Genomic DNA, 19698 nt, shown 5'->3' with positions numbered 1-19698 from the left:
AAGATTATCTTATTAAAAAAAAAAAAAACTTAAACCACCAATACATTACAGTGTAACTGTGTAACCATGTATATAAGCAGTGTATTAATGAGCTATAATCATGAGGCTAAAAACAAAACCTTTTCAAGGACGTTCAATCATAAAAAGACTTGCTAAAGGGATAGTTCATCCAAAAATGAAAATTTGATGTTTATCTGCTTGGATGCCCCCAGGGCATCCAAGATGTAGGTGTGTTTGTTTCTTCAGTAGAACACACATTAAGATTTTTAACTCCAACCGTTGCTCGTATAATGCATGCCAATGGGGTCTAATTAGAATTAGAATCTATAACAATGCAATACTATTAACTTACATATAAAAATAGTTTTACTAACATAAGTGTGTTGCACCATTTCCCCTGTCGGATCCAAATCCAGCATTGACCGGAGATTTGTTTACAGCCGATCCCACAGAGAAATGAAGTGAACATGTCTTCCTAACGTGACCTGGAACTTCATTAAAAATAAAGTGTAACCCCACATTCCTAATATTAAGATCCGAAGGAAGCTTATGTAGCAACTGTGTTCTACCACAACCAGGAATAGCACAATATCTTAATCTTCCTCGGCATGTTTATTGCTCTATGGTTTATTGTTGTTGGCTAGCTAGCACGAGCTAATCACCTCCATAAATCAGTGGGCGGGGCTACTGGATAGAGGCGGTGTTTCGTGGCGCTATGATGTAAGAATGAAGCACAAGATCGTTTGCTGGGCCTGTTGTCTATAAAATCTTTTTTCTGACTAACAAGAAAGATTTCAGATCTGAAACGTACAAGATATTCTTATTTTACCATGACTTTTATATATCAAAAGCTCAAGGGAAAGTTGATTTCTCAATTCATCACCCCTTTAAAATAATTAACTGCGAAGGAATATTATGACATCCGTTCAGATCTCATACTTTTCAAACCCAAACATTAGTGACAAAAGCTTTTTAAAAAAAACACTCCTGTCACCATGGCTCACATTGGCATGCTGAACATGTTTGAACATTTTGGATGAAAAATATGATGCAGTAAAACCCTATAAAACCAAAGCTTTTTCCTATCACCAACAATTTTATATCAGTTAAATGCATGTCAGGTTCAATTCCAGCTCTTTCTGCAGCTAGCATGGGGGAGATGAAAAGAAAGTTGCAGTCTAAAGATCAATTTAAAGCACTGCAACAATTTGGTATTTCAAGATAATCCTAATCTGAGGTTGTAAAGATCCAGGGTATAGGACAGAGGATGTTGATGCCCTCTGCTGGCCAAAACACTGTAGCTGGCTTGAAACTTGTTCTAATTCTAGAACCAACAGGTCACTCAACTAACTGAAACACACTAAAAACAAACCATGATTAACTCACACAAACAGAAAACAAAAAATGTAATCATTTATTACCCAACTCATGGAAAAATACACTCAACAATGCATAAAAATAAATAAAATCTGTAGTTTTTTTTAATCATTTAGTAGTTTTTTTAATCGTTTAGTAGTTTTGTTTAACCTTTTCAGATAGATTATTTAGTCTCTGTTGGCTGATTCCAAGTGTATTCAGGCAAGGGTTTGGATGGCTAGTCCTCCAGCAAGATGTCCACCTCCTCCATGGGCACTCTCAGACGCAGCTCCTTCTCAGTCATAAGGTCTAAAAACTCTTGCATACGTTCAGGAAACAGCTGCACAGCGTCCATGTACAAGCCCTGCAGACAGTCAGACAGACAGACAGACACACACACACACACACACACACACACATATATTAAGAGGCTGAAAAAAATTGTTAAAGGGTTAGTTATCCCAAAAAGAAAAAAATATCATAATTTACTCACCCTCAAGCCATCCTAAATGTGTATGAAATACCTTCTTTCAAATTCAGCCTAACACAACAGGAGTTACATAAAAAATATCCTGGCTCTTCCCAACTTTATAATGGGATTGAATAGTATAGTACCATTTTTTTATGAAGCCGATATTTGTGGAATTATCAACTTTACGTGGGTTGTGGATCGGCACGGCTCCTCAGCCCGGATGAATCTAATGTTTTGAGGAGTATGTAAGGCTTACTGTCCGTCAACGCACCGGTTCGGTTCTTCAGAATCACAGATTCTAAGTCTTGGAAGTATGACCAAAATAAGAATGTCTTATTAAATGTTAAATCTAACAATCGCTTCACTCATATCACAACAAACCGTGCAAATTATTATGAACATTGTTATACTTTGTTCTCAAAATGTTAAAGGTGCACTATGCAACTTTTCAATCCGCTAGAGGGCACCTATGCAAAACAAAGGTGTAGTTTGAAGACGCCAAATTTGCGCGCACATTTGGGACATGTGGTCTTCACCGCACAGCCGGTGGAAAATAGGACTCAGGCAGAAATCATGTTGATGGATGCGGTTATTAACGCTACTGTAGTGTGAAGCAGAGCAGGACAGTGTTGTGGAGCTGAGCAAGGCCGCTGGAGCGATTGCTAATGAGATGAACAACACACGCCTCGCGTGGGCGCCATTTCCGCTTTTCCGGCCATAAGTAGGAGGTAACGCAGCTCTGTTTATCATATTAAGATAGGTTTGAATGTGTTGAAAATGATGTTTTTACATTACTCTGTGCGTTTGCTCGGTGGCTGCTGTGACAATTGTTGCACACTGCTAAGAGTAAAGCATTTCTGCCAAATAAATCCGGAAACCGAGGGTAGCGCAGATATGACACAATTGACAGTCGACTCCATCAGTCATCCCAGTTCCTTGGTTAAAATAGCAATTTTCTTACAGTTTACAAATAGTTGGAAAATTTGGGATATTGTAAGACCTCAACTGAACAAAATATATAACACTGGCCTAGTGGTTTTTGGATATTTTACTGCAAAAATACTACATAGTGCACCTTTAATGTTCACAACATCAGCATTGCATGACTGTGTATTCAGGTCTTGTCCACACAAACGGGTATTTTCAAAACCACATATTTTTTTATGTGGTTTGACCATTTGTCCACATGTAAGCGCAGTATCCGGACACTGAAACTGAACTTTTTTGAGAACTCTTGCCAGGATGAACATATTTAGAAACTCTGGTTGCAGTGGTGTCGTGTCGCCAGTGAAACCAGAGATTTAGGCTTGTTAGAACTGGAAGCAGCAGTAATCTTATTTGCAGTTAGGCTTATATTGCCACCTGTTGGTTTGGCATGCTCTTGACTTTTTGGGTTTTCATGTGGATGCTTTTTTTTTTTTTTTTTTTTTTACACAGATGAGGGAAAAACTCCATCCTTATTGTGTATTAGGGTTACCTGTAGATTTCAATTTCCGTACAGTCTAATCTTTTGCTTTTGACTGCGGGTGAATCTCCAGTTGTCACTGATGATTTGATGACGTTTGGAACTTTCTGGATTACAATCCACCATCAAAATGATAAATTTAATTATTCCAGCTGCTGTGAGAAAAGGCTATAAATGATCCATCACCTGCAGCATCCTCACTACTTCTAACCGGTATACAGACGTGAAGTAATGATGCAAAGACATGCTTGAATTTCCCGTGGAAATCCATCATTTCCACTAAAATTACAACACATTATTAAGTAAGGTGATAGTTTTTGAACAATGGCTGGTTATGTACTTTTATTTAATTTTCAATAATTGTTTAACAAAAAAAAAAGTTACGGACTGCAGCTTTAAAGTAATCCATATGGCTCTAGGAAACAATGTGTTTGTGTAAGAAAAATATCCATATTTATATCTTTATAAACTATAAATATTGGCTTCCGATAATGACCTTATGCAAGTCTAGTTCCAGAGGAAGAGTGAACTCTGATCTGATGCACGACATATTGACTAATGCAGAAGAGCAGAGGATAAACGGTCACGAATTAAATGTCTAAAACGAAAATTATTAAAGAGAGATGTCAGAGAAGCTTGAGTTAGTTGCCCAGCCCTATTAGTAGCTATAACTCTCACCTAAGCTTAGACTACGCTGGAATTTGACTCTCGTGAGCGCGGACGGCTGTTACCAAAAGCTAGTGTTTACAGTTTGATCCAGCCTTCATTAATGGAGTCGTATGGATTACTTTTATAAATTGTGGATGCTAGCCTGACAAGCCAGACCCACATCAAGATGTTTGGTCTGGAAACTCACCATTGACAGGGCTCAATCTGAGGGGCGGGATAAACGGTTGTCTTTCAAACTCCCTCTGCACGCGATAGGATAGCGCTACAACAAACCAGAGCAAGAAGTGTGAAGCAGAGTTGGTGATAGATTAAACTTCCTTCGTATCCGGTCGGCAAAACCCCGAACACATCTTCCCTTTTTAAGAATGACTTCAGTGCCGTTCTTTGTTCTTTTCTCAGAGAAAAGCTTAACTCCAAGTCTTCCAGAGTCACTGTCACCTTTTTGGGCTTAAAAAAAGGTACCATTCACTTCCATTATAAAGTTTAGAAGAGCCAAGATATTTTAAATATAATTCTGATTGCATTTTTTCTGAAAGAAGAAAGTCATATAATGATGGCTTAGGATGGTACACCCAAAACATAAAATTTGATGTTACCCCCAGGGCGTCCAAGATGTAGGTGTGTTTGTTTCTTCAGTAGAACACAAATGAAGATTTTTAACTCCAATCGTTCCTTCAATAATGCATGTCAATGGGGTCTAATGCTAACCCTGGGGTTAAGCAGATAAACATCAAATGTTCATTTTTGGGTGAACTATCCCTTTAAGTGTGGAGACATTTGAACAGTAATACACCTCTCATTATATGTGTAGTGAATCTTACCTTTACCCAGGGCACTTCCTGTAGAGCCTTGTAGAAGATTCCAATGCCCCTCTCTGCATTCCCATCACATACCTGTGGAAAACACACAGGGCACCAGCTACTTATGTCTGGGTGTTTTTGAACATTTCTAAATTGTAGTGTGTATGCAACTTTACCATGAAGTTCAGATACATTCTCCACAGCAGAGGACAATGAGCCCCATGTTCTGTTGCTGTAGCAGTTTCAAACAGACAGCGGATACGGTTGCTAAGACCATTCACTGGCAGGCTAGGCAGAGCTTCCCCAGGAAGATGAGACCTTTGGATAAAGAAGTGTTAAGACGGTCTTAAGAAGTTGTCTTAGTTTGACCAATTAGCAGTTAGCCAAGGGGTAATCAGTCTTACTTTTCCAGTTCAAAGTAGACCAAACAAATGTTTTATGTAACTGACTAAAAAGTTAGAAGTCTTGAACAAAAAAACAAAAAAAAGATGAGGTGCCTAACTTTTAAAACTTATCTAAGCAGTTTATGCAGCTGGTCGCAGATTATTGTTATTAATCAGGTTGCTAGCTATAAGCAAGCCAAGTCTAACTAACTTAAACTAATTGGCTCTTCAAGAATCTTCTCCAACTGCTCCTTCACCATAGCGATAGGGTGACCTGAATAAGATCACTGACTGCAGGAGAATATATAAAAAAGGCTACTATAGTGGCCCTTGCTGCAACACTCAGAATACCACACACTTGTGTCACATTTTAAAATCCATTTCGACACATTAGCTATGATGTGTTAAAGTGAGCACTGCCAGAAGTGTTTGCGCTCATATAACAATGCAACAAAACACCAATCAAAATCAAAACCAAATCAAATCCAACCAAAACATTACATTTTTTAAATGAAAAGCAAACAAAACAAAAAATGCAAAGAAAACAAAAAAAAAAGCTCATGGGAAATCATTTTTTTCTCACCTCTGCACAGAGTCCAGTAGCTGTTTGAGTCGTCGTTCTGCAGTGATGGCGAATAGATAGGGCACAATAGTGTCAGTTTTCTTTGCCACACTGTGGAAAAACCTTCGGGCGCGGCCTGCGCTGTGATAGCGGTTCTCTGTTTGCAGGTAGAGATGCCATAATGAGGCACTGGAGGGCAGTAAGGAGATGGCATCTGTAAGTGCCTGTCTTAGCCGGGATAGAGGACACACATTGGTGTTGGTGTGGTGGCGTAGTAGTGCCACATGCTGCACAGCAACAGACTCCCAGTCTGTAAAGACCTTGGATCTCCTCAGAGATCCATCTGAAACTTCTGAATTCAAGTTACTGGGAATCAGTTTTTGGATGGCATGACTGTACACAGCATCAGCTGCATCTATCCCCATTGTCAGGTACTGAAAAAGTCCAAAGCATCCAACCAGGCTGGATGTCCTATGGAGTTTCTTTGAAGATCCAGCAATGCTACCTGTGCTCTGCTCAGATAAAACGCTCAACAGGGCCTGCTCATAGGCCTTTCTGGCCTTCAATATGGCCACTGGGTTGGTCTGGCCAGAAAAAGAGGTGTAATCAGCACCCTCAGCTAATTTAGTGAGAATGTAGACAGCTTTGGAGGAAGTGGAGACTGTCCCACCGCTTAAGGCCTGCTCTACCTCTAACTGGGCATAGAGCAAGCAGAGGTTGCAGAGAACAGGGTCATTAAGACCTCTAGACACACCCATGCCCAAGGAAGTGTCAAATACTTTGCGTGCCTCTTCAAGGTTACCCAGAAGCCACTCCAAATGGGCATACTCTCTCCAAAGTGCCAGACTGCCCCTGTTATCGGGCTCTTTCAGCAGCCGCTTGGCTAGTCGTTTACTACGCTTCCCCTGAGACTTCAGTTGCCTTTTATTTCCACTGCGTAAACATCTCAGCACCTACAACAGAAAAGCAATAAAGAAGGTTGCAGACTGAGGCAAACATGGAATTAGAGAAGTACAAATCATGGTGAATTTCATAATAATTGTCAAGAAATATCAGAGCCGTAAAATAGGAATTTATATATTTTTGAGGAGGGCCAAAAACAATTCAGTTTAACATGTAAAATATTTAACGCAGCATCCGTTTCTTTTTCTTTCATACTGTGCTTTCTTATATGATCACGCTATCATTTATTCAATCGATATTAAACCAAGCACGATAAGATGCAACAATCTGTACTGGCTTGCTGTCTGTGAAGCGGTTCTCTGTGAACAAATACCCACAATGCCACTTCAGACTACCGCATTGAGACAAAAACACAAAATTCCTTTTAAAGTCTTAAAGTGCCCCTATTGTGCTATTTTAAAGTTTCCTAATTTAGTTTTGGAGGTCTCCAATAACAGGTCATAAATGCACCCAAGGCCAAAAAAAACATTCAGGACTGCATCAATAGACACATTTTTATATAATAGTTGCCCACAGGTGATTTACAAAAGTATTTAAGTAAGACAGTAATAACGTGAGTTAGTTGGTTAGCCAGATTTCTACACAATATAAAACACAATGCACGCGCAATAAGTGGACGCTGGACGGTCAATAAGCTAATGTCTTGACGTCACAACGAAACGGCATGCGATTCGTTTAACACGTTTAAATCCGAAACAGCTGATGTCAGTTTCATGGCTTGTGTTTTAAAATGCGTAACCACTCCCCACCAACTGTTCGTTTGCTATGAGTGCGAGATGGAGAGGAGGAGTGCTAAGTTAAAACCCTGCCCTCTATTTAATGTTCCGTTTCACTTGGAAATACGTCAGTACTGAAGAAAACTCACTCGCTACTTCCGGTTCACTGGGACTTTAAAAAACGATTAATTTAATTGATTCAGAGTTGACTTTTGAGAGACAATAACTTTATATATGTTGCACAATCAGATTTAAAAGTTTGCAGGATGTTTTCATTCACTCAGAACTGTGTTACACACTGCATGAAAGGTAATTTTTAGAAATCCATAACAGTAGCACATTATACGAGTTAAAAAGTGTTAAATGAAGATAAAGAGTTGTGAGAAAAAGGATGCATGTCAGATCCACTTTGTTAAAGTGACAGCAGCCTAATTAACCTGTAACTTTTTTGTGTGCATTTTAGCAGAGCATGAAAAATCTGAACCAGCTAAATATGACATTTATTGGCACAATGGGTTTATCTGATGGTTTCTTTAAGTTTATTTAAAAAAATTACAATGTTAAAGTGTATTGCTTTCAATTATACTGTATGTTAAATGGCTATAATTATTAAACATCAGTATCAGTGATACTGGCCTTCACTCACAGTGCTTAGTAAAAAGATGCCATTAAACAAATATTTAAAATATACCACCTTTATGTTGTTTCTACATTCCTTTGGAGATTCATTGTGAAAGTATTAAAGCTACACTGTGTGATATTTTCCCCCATCTGGGGGTGAAAATGTATATGACCATCCACTGAATATCAGTTTCTGTTTCTCTCAATTCCGATTTCATTTTAACTCCTACGGTGGCCGATTTAGTCCAAGATTAACATGGCTTCCAGTTCGACCTTGTCCATGAGGGCTCCTTCAAGTGATGGAGCTACTTTAGAAAGCTATTATAATTTGCAGTTATATAATTTGTCAGTTAACATGTAGGTTATGACATCTATGTAAAATGAATAATAGTTTTATGTTTTCGTTATTTTTTTAACATTTCATCAGGTTTCCAGACGAACGCAAGCTTATCTTAGTAAAGTAACTTTTGTCAGTGCTATCGTTATTCTGTATATTGTACAACATCACTAGCGCAAGGCAAAGTTTACATTGAAGGCTATATCATTTTCTCCGTGGGCAAAGATCAGTTGATGTGACGGAGGTGCGAGGGAGAGCTGTTAAAACGCGAAAGGCGAAGCTTGAATTTATGGGCATGTCCCTCTTTGGCTAATGTACTTTCAAGATGGAGGGGCAACATGGCGACCAGCATTCGAACCCCTCACCCGTATGTATTTTCAATGGCATATTATAAACTTACGAGAATACTTGATTACTTGAAAAAAGTAAACATACATTAATGAGCACATATATTTTTGAAAGAACTAAGCGTTTTTAGCTACGAATAAACTAAAAAATGTACACAGTGTAGCTTTAAATATAACAATATATTAAAAACTTTAATGTTAGGTTTAATATTAATGTAATCGCAATTAATTACAGAATAATGTGAGTTTTTTTAATTAATCCTGTTTTTTTTTAATCAACTGACAGCGCTAATTTATATTCATATTCAAATGAATCACATGACTATTATGATAACAGTTTATATATATTATCATTTTTTAATTGTCATGATTTTTTTACAATTATGATCATGTAATTATTGTTATTATGAAAATAATGCCACAATGTATTGTTTAGTTGTTGTTTTTTTAAGATTTCACATGTAATATGACTTTCAACTCTTTCTGAGATTGTATAATAAGAAATGAATATGAATGCAAAAATGATGGTTTTATAATTTTTTTCTCTCCCACACACAGACCTTAAGCTTCTCGTACTGCAGCCAGCAGAGAGTAATAGTAGCTTGATCCCGTGCAGAAACGAGCGGGAGAGTTTGCTGTAGAACGTTCTGGAGAAACTCCTCCCCTGCCTTACACAGCCCTGCCTGCCTCCTGCAGTCATTCAGAAATGTCATGTGACCCACTGCACAGATCCCAGCCATTGGGAGGTCATAAGAGGTCAGAGGTCGCTCCTGGTCTGGGCCCTCTTCAAGGAAAGTGAGATCATCCAGTAGAGTGTTTGAGGAAGAGGTTTTGGAGAACCTTCCTGAAAGTCCGGGCAGACCTAGGAACTGCAGGAATGACAGGATCAACTGCAGTTGGAGATCTGGTCGGTCCACACGAATCACAGATGGGCCGATATCATCAAACAAGACCTGCATGGAGAGAGAGAGAGAGATATTTACACACAATTAGAACATTCATAATATCTTATGACTATAATTTTGACTGCATTAAACAATAAAAATACAGATTTGATTTGGGCCTAATCATCATGTTGTCAACAAACATCGCACCTGCCTGTCGGGGTCCTCGCAGTCCTCTTCTGATTGGCCCTTGGTTTTATCAGGCCTCCATGGCAACCATTGGTTTGCCTCACGGGACGTCTCTACATCTAACCAGATATTCCATTTAGGCCTGGTCTTGTCTTTGATCTCCGAGTCCTCCTGCTCTTCTTCATCATCATCATCTGCAGGCCATAGAGTTCACAGTAATGTTAGCTCTCAGAATCGATAAAAAAAACACTTTGATGGGGGGGGGGGGGGGGCATAGAAGTTTGATGTCTTGTAATTGAGTATCAGTTCTGAAAAAAAAAAATGTTGTTGAACTTTTTATCTTTATCTCATGTAACAAGATTTTGCTATTACCCATGTCAATGTAGTCAGAAATACCAAACATTGAAATGTCTTTGAACCAGTAGCTACACTATAGTACACTGACAATTATCTACATCTGTGTGTTTTTGGTTTCAACACCTGGCTCAGGTGGGATCACCCATCCTCCTCTCTCCTGCTGAAGCATCCAGGCATTCCATCCCCGAGCCCCCCGCTCCCCTATCCTGGGCTCTCCACTGTCCCAAAATGGCTCAAAAAATTCCACCTGGACACACAAAAAAATAGAAAAGAGTAGAGTAGAACAACAAATAAAAGCGCACAGTCCAAAGTTCCCACACACTTAGACCAATAGATTTTCCTGAAGTTCATTCATTCATGAAAGAAACCGTTTTTATAGAATTTATACCCTTTATTTGTGAATTATTTAGAGCAAATCATATATATAAATTCTACATTTGCTATAATTGGTTTATGCCTTTTCAGTCTTTGGTTTTAAAAGACTGATATTTCCTGGTTTTCACAGAGCGATCCATTTCTAGAATCACTAGCAGCATTACTCCTATTCACATAAAAGTGCCGTGGTCAGCTGAATGGTTAAGTGGCACAAAAAAAAATCATACTGCAGTATCAAACCAAGCACCAAGAACTTGCTCAATCAATCAGAGAAAGACACCAGGAGTGGTCAGCCAATCACAAGACGACAGGATAACGCAACAGTGATTTGCATGTCACTGATTGATATCTTCTAAAGTTCAAGGATAAGAAATGCATTGCATCAAAGATGATTTTCTGGTAAAGTTATTCACCATCAGTAAGAATGTGGGGTGGGTATAACAGGAGCAAATCAATCACAGATTGAAATACAAATCATGTTTTCAGCTTCCGAGCATATCAAGTTCATGTTGAAAGTGTCCTGGACAGGGAGCACTTCTGACTTTCTAGGACTCTTTAGGTCTTGGTCAGCAGAGTGTTTATGTGGTTGTTGACAGGACAGATATTTCTGCTGAAGAATAAGTTTGCTTTAAAAAAGCAACAGTGCATGTGAATATGCCTCTCCAGCAAATCCTGTGACCGAAAACGAAGAGGCCAAGACGACCACCATTTCACATGAACACGCAAATACCTTCCTTTATAGTATATATGCTATATAATATATGGTTATGCCTCTGTTCTATATATTTTTAAATTGTTAAATATTTTTTACCACATCCCATGTTTAACTTAAATGAACTACAGGGTTACAGTTTCACTTCACAGAAAAAGCAGTTACATATTTTGAGTTGGTGGGTTGTCTGAATAATTACTTAATTATTCTGTTTTTAAAAAGCCTGGTACAATTTGATGGGCTTCGGGTCAATCTGACCCCAATTAGACACATTTCTTAGAGGTTGCATACATAAGATCCATTTATATACAATGAGACAGAACACAACTGAATGTAACACAATTCCAAAGACGTTCCTCTTAAGATGTATGTCTGTAGCGGCAATGCTTCAAAGGGAATGATTTAAAGGACGCAAACTTTTACAACAGGGTTTTAATGCTTTTGTATTCGTGTGTGTACCTGCTGTCTAGTGGGCAGATCTTTCACACTGTCTGGCTTGAAGAAAGTGAAGTCCAGCAGCGCTTGGAAGAGACACACAGCTTTCTCTGTGTGACCTGCTTGTCGCAGGAAATGGCACTGTTGTAGAAAGATATCTGCCAAACAACAGAGAACACTTTGTTTCACTTGAATTCTGATAATGGATATTAAACATATACCTAAAAGGAGAGTAAATATTAATCAAATTAAGATGTAACCTAAAAACAACACTGAAATAATTAATACTGCACTGCCACCTCTGAGCACAAGAGGGAAGCACAGAGCTGTTATCATCAAGGAATAATTTACCCAAAAATAATCTTTCACCCTCATGCTGTTCCAAACCGGAATTACTTTTTCCATTTTCTTTTTTTTTAAAACATCATGAGGGTTAGTCAAAAGATGGTAGTTTGAAGTCTGGATAAACTATCCCTTTCAACTCATTTCAGAACCTCAAATGTATTCAACAATGTTGTGATGCGAGATGCCAATGTCAGACCATTATTTGCATTTTCACTATAGAATCCATAATCAGTCTGGTTCAGTCTGTGTAAAATGATTTGCATAGTATGAGTGTAAATTTCAGCTTAGCAAACGTGGGACCCTGGGAGTGCTGATCCAGATAACGTTGCACATTGACCTGAACTATTGAGGTAATTGTTTAATCAGGCTAATTGAGAAGCCAGTGATAGAGAGAGCACCGAACAGCAAGGGGTCTGGCTCAAAATCGGATCATTCATCCACACACACACACACACACACACACACACACACACACACACACACACACACAGCGATTTTAACGGCTGTTGATTTCTGCGAATCCCAGCGCGGGGAAACCCAGGACAGAGATGTTTGTGTTCTGACTTACTGTCTGTCTCTCTCTAAACAGACCCACACACACACAATACCACCCTCTAAACTAGCTGACAAACAACATGCCAATCCACTTCAAAAACACCACATCATCACCTTTTACTCTAGCCCGCAAGTCGATCCCCTGCCACACGCACACACACACACACAGAGGGCAGCCCAAACGTACTCCAAAACGTACACTTGCACAAATTGTACATGAGCTGCTTAACTCTACAAATATTTATGCATGTAATCAAAACAAGTTTACAGTTTCCACCCAACTGCTGTCACAGCAACGCGAGGGGAGGGAGAGAGAGAAAAAAAAAAAACAGCGGCTGCAAAATAATTGAAATCCGAACTATGACAAAGCAAAAATTATCTGAGGACACTAGGAGACATTAAGAAGAGCGTGGTGGAAAATCTTTATAGTCTAAAAATAATACATTTGACAAGTATAAAATTTCACTGTACCCAGGAGGTCTTCCTGTGTGCCTGGAAGTGGAGGGTGAGACACCATACTGCCATCCTGGACAGCACTGAGCGTGCTCAGACATTTTCCGAACACGCTGTTGACCTTTGACACAGAGAAAGTGCTGAAATGACTCTGTGTGAAGAGGAGGTACTTCCTCCATAAAGAGGCACTGTTTGGATGGACAAAAACTAGTTTCTTCCACTCTTTCTGCAGAACGGCAGGCTCCATTAGTTCCTTGCACAAGCGGAGTTTCTCCAGTTTCAGGTCCACGTTGGCAGGGTTACTTTCCACCGCCCTGTCCACTATGGACAGCTTCTTCTCCAGCACTGCACGAAGAGACATTTTTCTCATGTCACTGTCACCGTCACTTTCATTGGCAGCAAAAAAAGACCCAGAACCGAAAGCCATCTCATCCTGATCAGAGACAAAGAGAGGGGAAAAAATAGGTAAAAGGACAAATTTAAACTGGTACATTTCATCTCTGGAGGCCTACCTGGAAGTGTACGAAGTCCAGCCACATCTGGATGTCTGTAGGATTCTCCCGTAGCTTCCTGTTAAACTCCTCCACCCGTGCGCTCAGAAGAGTGCTGCTGCTTCCTTGAACCTGAACACCCTGCTTATCTCCCTTGACCTCCGGCTGACCCTTGCCCTCCAACCATAGAGAGGTTCCAGGGTCATAGATGCCTAGCGGATTGACCCATGATACGGGTGCCTGTGTGGAAGAGCCCTGCACTTCAGGGCAGGCTGGGAGCTTGATATAGGAATCAGAGTTGGCAGAATTGCCCTCAGAGAGTACAGGCAAAGCCGGCAAACTATCTGACAGGAGCAATTTAAGGGTGGAACGACAGAAATAGCGATCAGGATTTTTGACCGCCCGCTTCTTCTCTGGGCCTCTGTCGGCCCAGTTTACAGCCTGCATCCTAAAGTCCAAACCTAGGCATGAGGCTCCTTTCCTCCTATACCTGAAAAGCAAAAAAAGTTCAAATAAGAAAGAAAAAAATTGACAGGTTTGAATTAAATTTGGTGGAAAACCTCTACGCTTTCCCCCCATAATCAGTGCAGAAAATATGAAGAAAGTCTTTAGATTCCATCTGGGCCTGCTGACAGATGAAGGACAAAGTAAAAACAGGAGTTGGCAGGTGACTGAGGGAGTATAAGATAACTTGAGAATGTGAAGGAAAGAGATCGAAGACGAGGGATTTGTATCCTCTTCGGAGCAGCACTTGACCTTCTCAAGAAAAGAATGCTTTCTGCACCTCGGTAGAACACACTCTCTTCGTGCAAGATAGCTTTCAGCTTTAGAGCAGTGTGTATGAGTGCACCTGTGTGAGAGGGGGATGTCGGGAGAGAGAATGTGAGTATTGATTGTAGTCTCTTAAGTTACAGATGGCAGCTTTGACACCAGATTAAAGCTGATAGAAGCTGGAGAACTGCCAGGCGTGAGATTTGTTGCCTCTGAGCAGCTAATAAACTCTGCACTATAGCCAGCAGTGCCAGAACAGTGGAGTAAATAAGACCTAGAATGACACTTATGGAGAGCAGGGGCACAGAACTTTAACTACAGCTGCAGTGAGTGCATTTACATTTAATCATTTAGCAGACATTTTTATCCACAGCGACTTACAAGTGAGAAGAGCAATAGAAGCAATGAAATTAACAATAGGGCAACAATATGCAAGTGATGTGTGACTAGTCCCCAGTTAGTCCAGCACAATACACATAGCAAGGTGTAGATATGCTAGATAAAAAATAGATACAGAATAGTGTTAGTAAGGGGTCAAGTGTTGCCAAAAAAGATGCGTCTTCAGCCGTTTCTAGCAAATGGAAAATTTACACTGAGAACTATCAAAACCTATGATAATATTTAAGAAAATGGCATATAACCTAATTTTTTCCAAGCTATGGCACCAAACCATAAACAGACGTGCACATTAACAGATACCAGTAAAGATTGCAGAGCAAACCTGGGGGAATAGGTAAAAAACCCATCCAGCCATGTGGAGTACTTTGGGCTGCAATCTACTGCAATTATAAATTTTGAAAGAGCCAGGACATTTTTTAATATAACCCTTGATTGTATTCTTCTGAAAGAAGAATGTCATATCCATGTAGGATGGCTTGAGGCTGAGTAAATCATGGGCTAAATTTCATTTTAAAGTGAACTAACCCTTTAACTCTTTCTCCACCAAACACAGAATTTTCCGTTCTTTGTGAGAAAACGCTTCCTTGCCAAACACGGAATTTTCTGTGTTTCCATGTTTTCACTGTTAGACGCTAGGGGGCGCTGTCGATAGTTTTCAGTCATGTGACTGTCGTGGAGCCTTAGAGGGAAAAACCGCCATAAAATCCCATTGAACTGCAGCACAAACCTGTCAAATTTCTTAAAACAAAAATATGTGAACAAGATACACGTTTTGGGCACTACAGCACCTGCTGCAGTATTTCAATAACTAAAACCAATGGGACGTTTTTAAAATGCTTCATGTGAAAAACACTATAGGGTGAGTTGCACAAACAAGGATTCAGATAAGCAAAGTTTAATGCTAATCTAGGATTTGTTTATATGGGTTTTATTTTAAATCGAGTTTATACCACTGGATTTTAAACAGGTTTATTTAGCAGTAAAACTGTTACAGAGCTGATCAAGCGGACGGAGGGTGAATTGACGACTTCTTTTAAACCATTAAAGTGTCGTAATGTACTAAAACAATGATATTAACAGATCGAATTCAGTTTACACCTTTTTGATGATGCATACTATATAAAGGCAAGTCGATGAAACCTGGAATATGAATGCTTTGATGGGGAAAACACCTAGCGAGAAACCTGGTATTGCACTAATATTCTGTGTTCATTTGCTGTATTCAAGTGTGCAGAATCAATAAGGTGTATATTGAATTTGGTATTTTAATATCACTGTCTTACTGCATTAATACTGACTACAAACCTGGTAAAACTGACTGGCAGGCAATGGAGGAGAGCATTGTCTTGCCCTCCGGGGGGGCGTTCCTATTAGCGTGTGATGACACGTGAAAACTATGGATTACGTATCTTCTGAATGAGTACTGAATCTCCTGATCAAACCAACTCAAACTGGCAACTCTTTTTTTTTTTTTAAGCTGGCGGGGAAAGAGTTAACTGCAGAAAACTGCTGAGAAAAAAGAAAAGAAAAGAAAAGAAGGGAGGCCAAAAAGGGCTTTTGGAGTTGCAGATGCAGGTGATTTCATGTGGATTTCAAAGGGTCTCTGCAAACAGAAGCTGGGGTTATAATAGCAGATGAAAGAGGGACATGAGCACAATACACACTGCAGCTCTCTCATACGCACAGTCGCAGTGCTCCCCTGGATTATGGCGTCTGGCACCTGCTGCTGCAGCTGCCAAATAGCCAAACAGAAAGAACGAAAGAGGAGAGCATCTATGTGTGTGTGAGACACAGACACACAGAGATGGTGAGTAAAGTTACCTGGCTATGTCTCCTCTATAGAGGGATTTGTATTCCCAGTTGGCACTGTCAGCTCTCCTGTCGATACAGAAGGGGGAGACAGTGGGGGTCTGGAGGTCATCCAGCCACATAAAGGTCTCGCTCACCCGAACCTGAGCTTCCTCTCTGCAGCCAAGAGGATGAAAGACAAGGACATTTAAAAAACACACACACACACATCATTAGTTACACAAATTTGTGGATAAAGGTGTCTCGGACAGACTGTCTAGAAATGTAGTAGTTTTGAACATTGCAAAGTTCATTGCAAACAGACAACCTTTGTACCAATCCTGCTTTTTTTGTCTAGAAAAGAGCTGCATTATATTATTCTGCTAAATGTCTACTTAAATGTTTAATGGAGAAAGTAAGATTAGTATTTTCTTTTTTGGGTGAAATGTGCTGCATCTAACTGCAGGACTATTCTATGAACACACCTGTCGGTGCTGTCCTTTTTTAGCAGGTCGCTGGGGTAAACAGTGTCTGATTCAGAACCACTGCTCTCAGAGTTATCTCTGCTCCTCTTCTTGTGTTTGTTCTTCTTTTTTTTCTTTTTCTTCTTCGATCTGCCATGGCTATCTTCACTCTCTTTGCGCTTCTGCTCACTGAATAGACATAGAAACGGAAGTTATCTTCTCTGATGAACAGACACTTTTTCAACAACAAAAGTTATTTCTTGCAAAAAAAAATGCATGTGTGTACATAAGTATAAAACTGAGATTTTCTTTAAAGCCTGGTCTACAACAGGCATATAGTACTATATTAATGTACATGCATATTTAGTTATGAATAAAGCTTAAATAGCCATTAAAAGGAACAATATTTATGTACAGATCAATATAATTGTTCATGACATTTTCACTTGATTTGATACATTTTAATGTGGAAAGTATGAATGAAATATTTAGTTCAGCTTCAGTTGAAGTTCAATTAAAATTGTATTTCTTTTAATGCATATTTTATTTACTTTTGAATTAAATAACTGACATATCCACTTTTGTAATATATTATGCAATTTCTTTAATCACACATTAAGTTCCACACAGACGATAAATGTGAATTAATAACTGCACTGCGCTTTAAAGGATCAGATGACCTCGTGCCTGCTGGTTCCTCTGCTTGCACTCTGTCTGCGGCACGCTGGTGAGTCTTCAAAGCATCTTCTGTGTTGAAGCTCTGATTACTCAGCCATTCCAGATCTGCTGGAGCTGAGAGAAGAAACATTCAGTTAAACTAAATTAGCTCTGCTGGCCTCTTAAGAACCGAATAAATCAGTCAGTCAAGACAGACAGCCTGTCCAAGGGAAGCGAAACCTCACATCTGATGTGATTTGCACGCAAAAAAAAAAGTCAGTTAAAGAGGGTTGATTCCCTTCAGCAGTGAGAAGGACAGAACCATGAGGCTATCCGTTACTCTGTGGACAGCCTGGGAAAGAGCCAGATCCATTGCTGACCTGGCCGATATGCTGCACAAATCCCCCACGCAGCAGAGGTGATCTGCATGCAAGAGCAGTTTGTTCTTTTCTAACTGTACCCGATGTGAGAATGGTCCTTTCCAAATAATTTGATATTGATTAGTTGGGATGTACATCTTCATCTAGCTAACTGCTCAAAGGAACCACTCATACGGAATGGCTGACCGATCGTGTTGAACTATAGCCAAATCCATAAAAGTCCAGAGCATACAAGATCATTTGTTTGTGCAGAATATGTGCTCTCTAGCGTTGCTTGTCACTTTGAACAAACCCTATGCATTAAATTCTGCAGTGTAACTTGTCCAGAATGTTTGTGTATGGATATGAATGACACATTAAACATGCGACTTCTTGATAACAAATGTGTTTTTACCAGATAAACATAAAACATCCCATACACTTACATTGGTATATTGTCTGTACCCTGGCCGCCTGGCCATATCTGGGCATACAAATGTCATGGAGACATGGAGGAAGGTACTTTGATGTGTCAGTCCCTTATGCACAGGCAAAATTGTTTTCAGAAAATGCAAAAATCTAACAGGAGACAGCTTTATTTATTTATTTATTTATTTTTTAAATGATGATTCATGTTTGAAACCATACAATAAATTATTTACATTTTATAATAATCTATGTGGCACTTTTTATATTTGAAGAGGTTACAGTAGATATAGATGATTCAGTTCAATGCAATATCTTCCAAAAGATTCACCACAAATCACTTATCTAATAATATAATACTACAGAATATACTATAATTAAAATCTAATATAAAAGACTACAACATATTACTACCGTTGAACAACAGCATACTGTTATAGTAAATCAAGCAGCAGTTGTAGGACATTCAGCAGCACAAATGTTAGGCTTCGTTTACAGGTTCTCTTTCAGTAATGCAACATCAAGTGCTACTGAACTGATCTTATTTGAAAGTCAGAGAGAGCTTACCTTTATCCTTAGCAGAGCTGTTATTGCCTGACAGTCCAGCGAAGGACGGAAACAGAGCCATGTTGCTTCTTTCAGATCAAAACAGACGCGTGCCGATTACGTCATCGGACTGCGACCGAGCAGGAAAGCATGCCGCTGATTCATTTATGCGAATCGGTTCTTTCGAACCGAATTCGTCTTAAGTTCCAAAAAAAGTATTCAGCAATTATTCAGCATAATGACTACTATAAAATGTAGAGCCTAAAATAATTTATAGTGATAGCAATACTACAGTTAATCTATTATCTGAAAAAGTTTGTTTTAATACAATGTTATTTGTTAACCCAGCTCTATTTCTTACACGTGCTGATAAAAATGTCACATAATTTAAGTTCATTGTTATATTAAATCATATTTTCAGCTCGATTCATTTGTAGCATTTCTGCTCGCCCATCAGTAAAATCCGTCAAAACCAATAATCGTAAGAATTATATTATGAATAGGATTGGTAAAATGAATCAGAGTTGATCATGGAATATCGCTAGATTGCTGATGATGAATTTGGGGGGTAAACATTTTTTCATCGCGAATACGACATAATATAATAAGTAGAACAAGGAACTTCGTTTATTATAGTTGTATTCATATATTTAGCAAATGTTTGTGTTAAGTATAATTATGTAGCCTAATCCTTATCATAACAGGTCGATATATGTATTTATTTCCGCTGTCGCAATACTTAATTTCATCAATTCAGTTATTTATTTATTTTTAATCTACGACCGTCCAAATCGGTTTATT

The 19698-nt window shown here is 39.1% G+C and overlaps 1 protein-coding gene across 1 annotated transcript; it reads right to left on the bottom strand.

Annotated features, from left to right (window-relative positions):
• Positions 1-1401: 1401 nt before the first annotated feature.
• Positions 1402-19047, bottom strand: nrde2 (NRDE-2, necessary for RNA interference, domain containing). Its single transcript, XM_067455123.1, has 14 exons — positions 18919-19047; positions 17590-17701; positions 16931-17098; positions 16479-16622; positions 13509-13977; positions 13015-13429; positions 11668-11801; positions 10245-10368; positions 9786-9958; positions 9252-9644; positions 5729-6660; positions 4939-5080; positions 4784-4855; positions 1402-1720 (listed from the first exon to the last, which is right to left on the bottom strand). Exons 1-14 carry the CDS (start codon positions 18977-18979, stop codon positions 1595-1597), a joined length of 3465 nt encoding a protein of 1154 aa, XP_067311224.1. The 5' UTR covers positions 18980-19047; the 3' UTR covers positions 1402-1594.
• Positions 19048-19698: the final 651 nt, after the last annotated feature.

This window comes from Pseudorasbora parva, chromosome 10 (assembly GCF_024679245.1).
Source record: "Pseudorasbora parva isolate DD20220531a chromosome 10, ASM2467924v1, whole genome shotgun sequence".
In the NCBI taxonomy this organism is placed as follows: Eukaryota; Metazoa; Chordata; class Actinopteri; order Cypriniformes; family Gobionidae; genus Pseudorasbora; species Pseudorasbora parva.
Note: the sequence above shows the minus strand (reverse complement) of the source record. Positions and strands in the feature narration are given on the sequence as shown.

Excerpts from the sequence above, each read along its gene's own strand:
- nrde2 (XM_067455123.1), bottom strand. The coding sequence starts at position 18,979 with ATGGCTCTGTTTCCGTCCTTCGCTGGACTGTCAGGCAATAACAGCTCT. Across the intron at positions 9,645-9,785 it reads GCGAGGACCCCGACAGGCAG|GTCTTGTTTGATGATATCGG; the intron begins GTGCGATGTTTG and ends CTCTCCATGCAG. Across the intron at positions 4,856-4,938 it reads GAATGTATCTGAACTTCATG|GTATGTGATGGGAATGCAGA; the intron begins GTAAAGTTGCAT and ends TGTTTTCCACAG.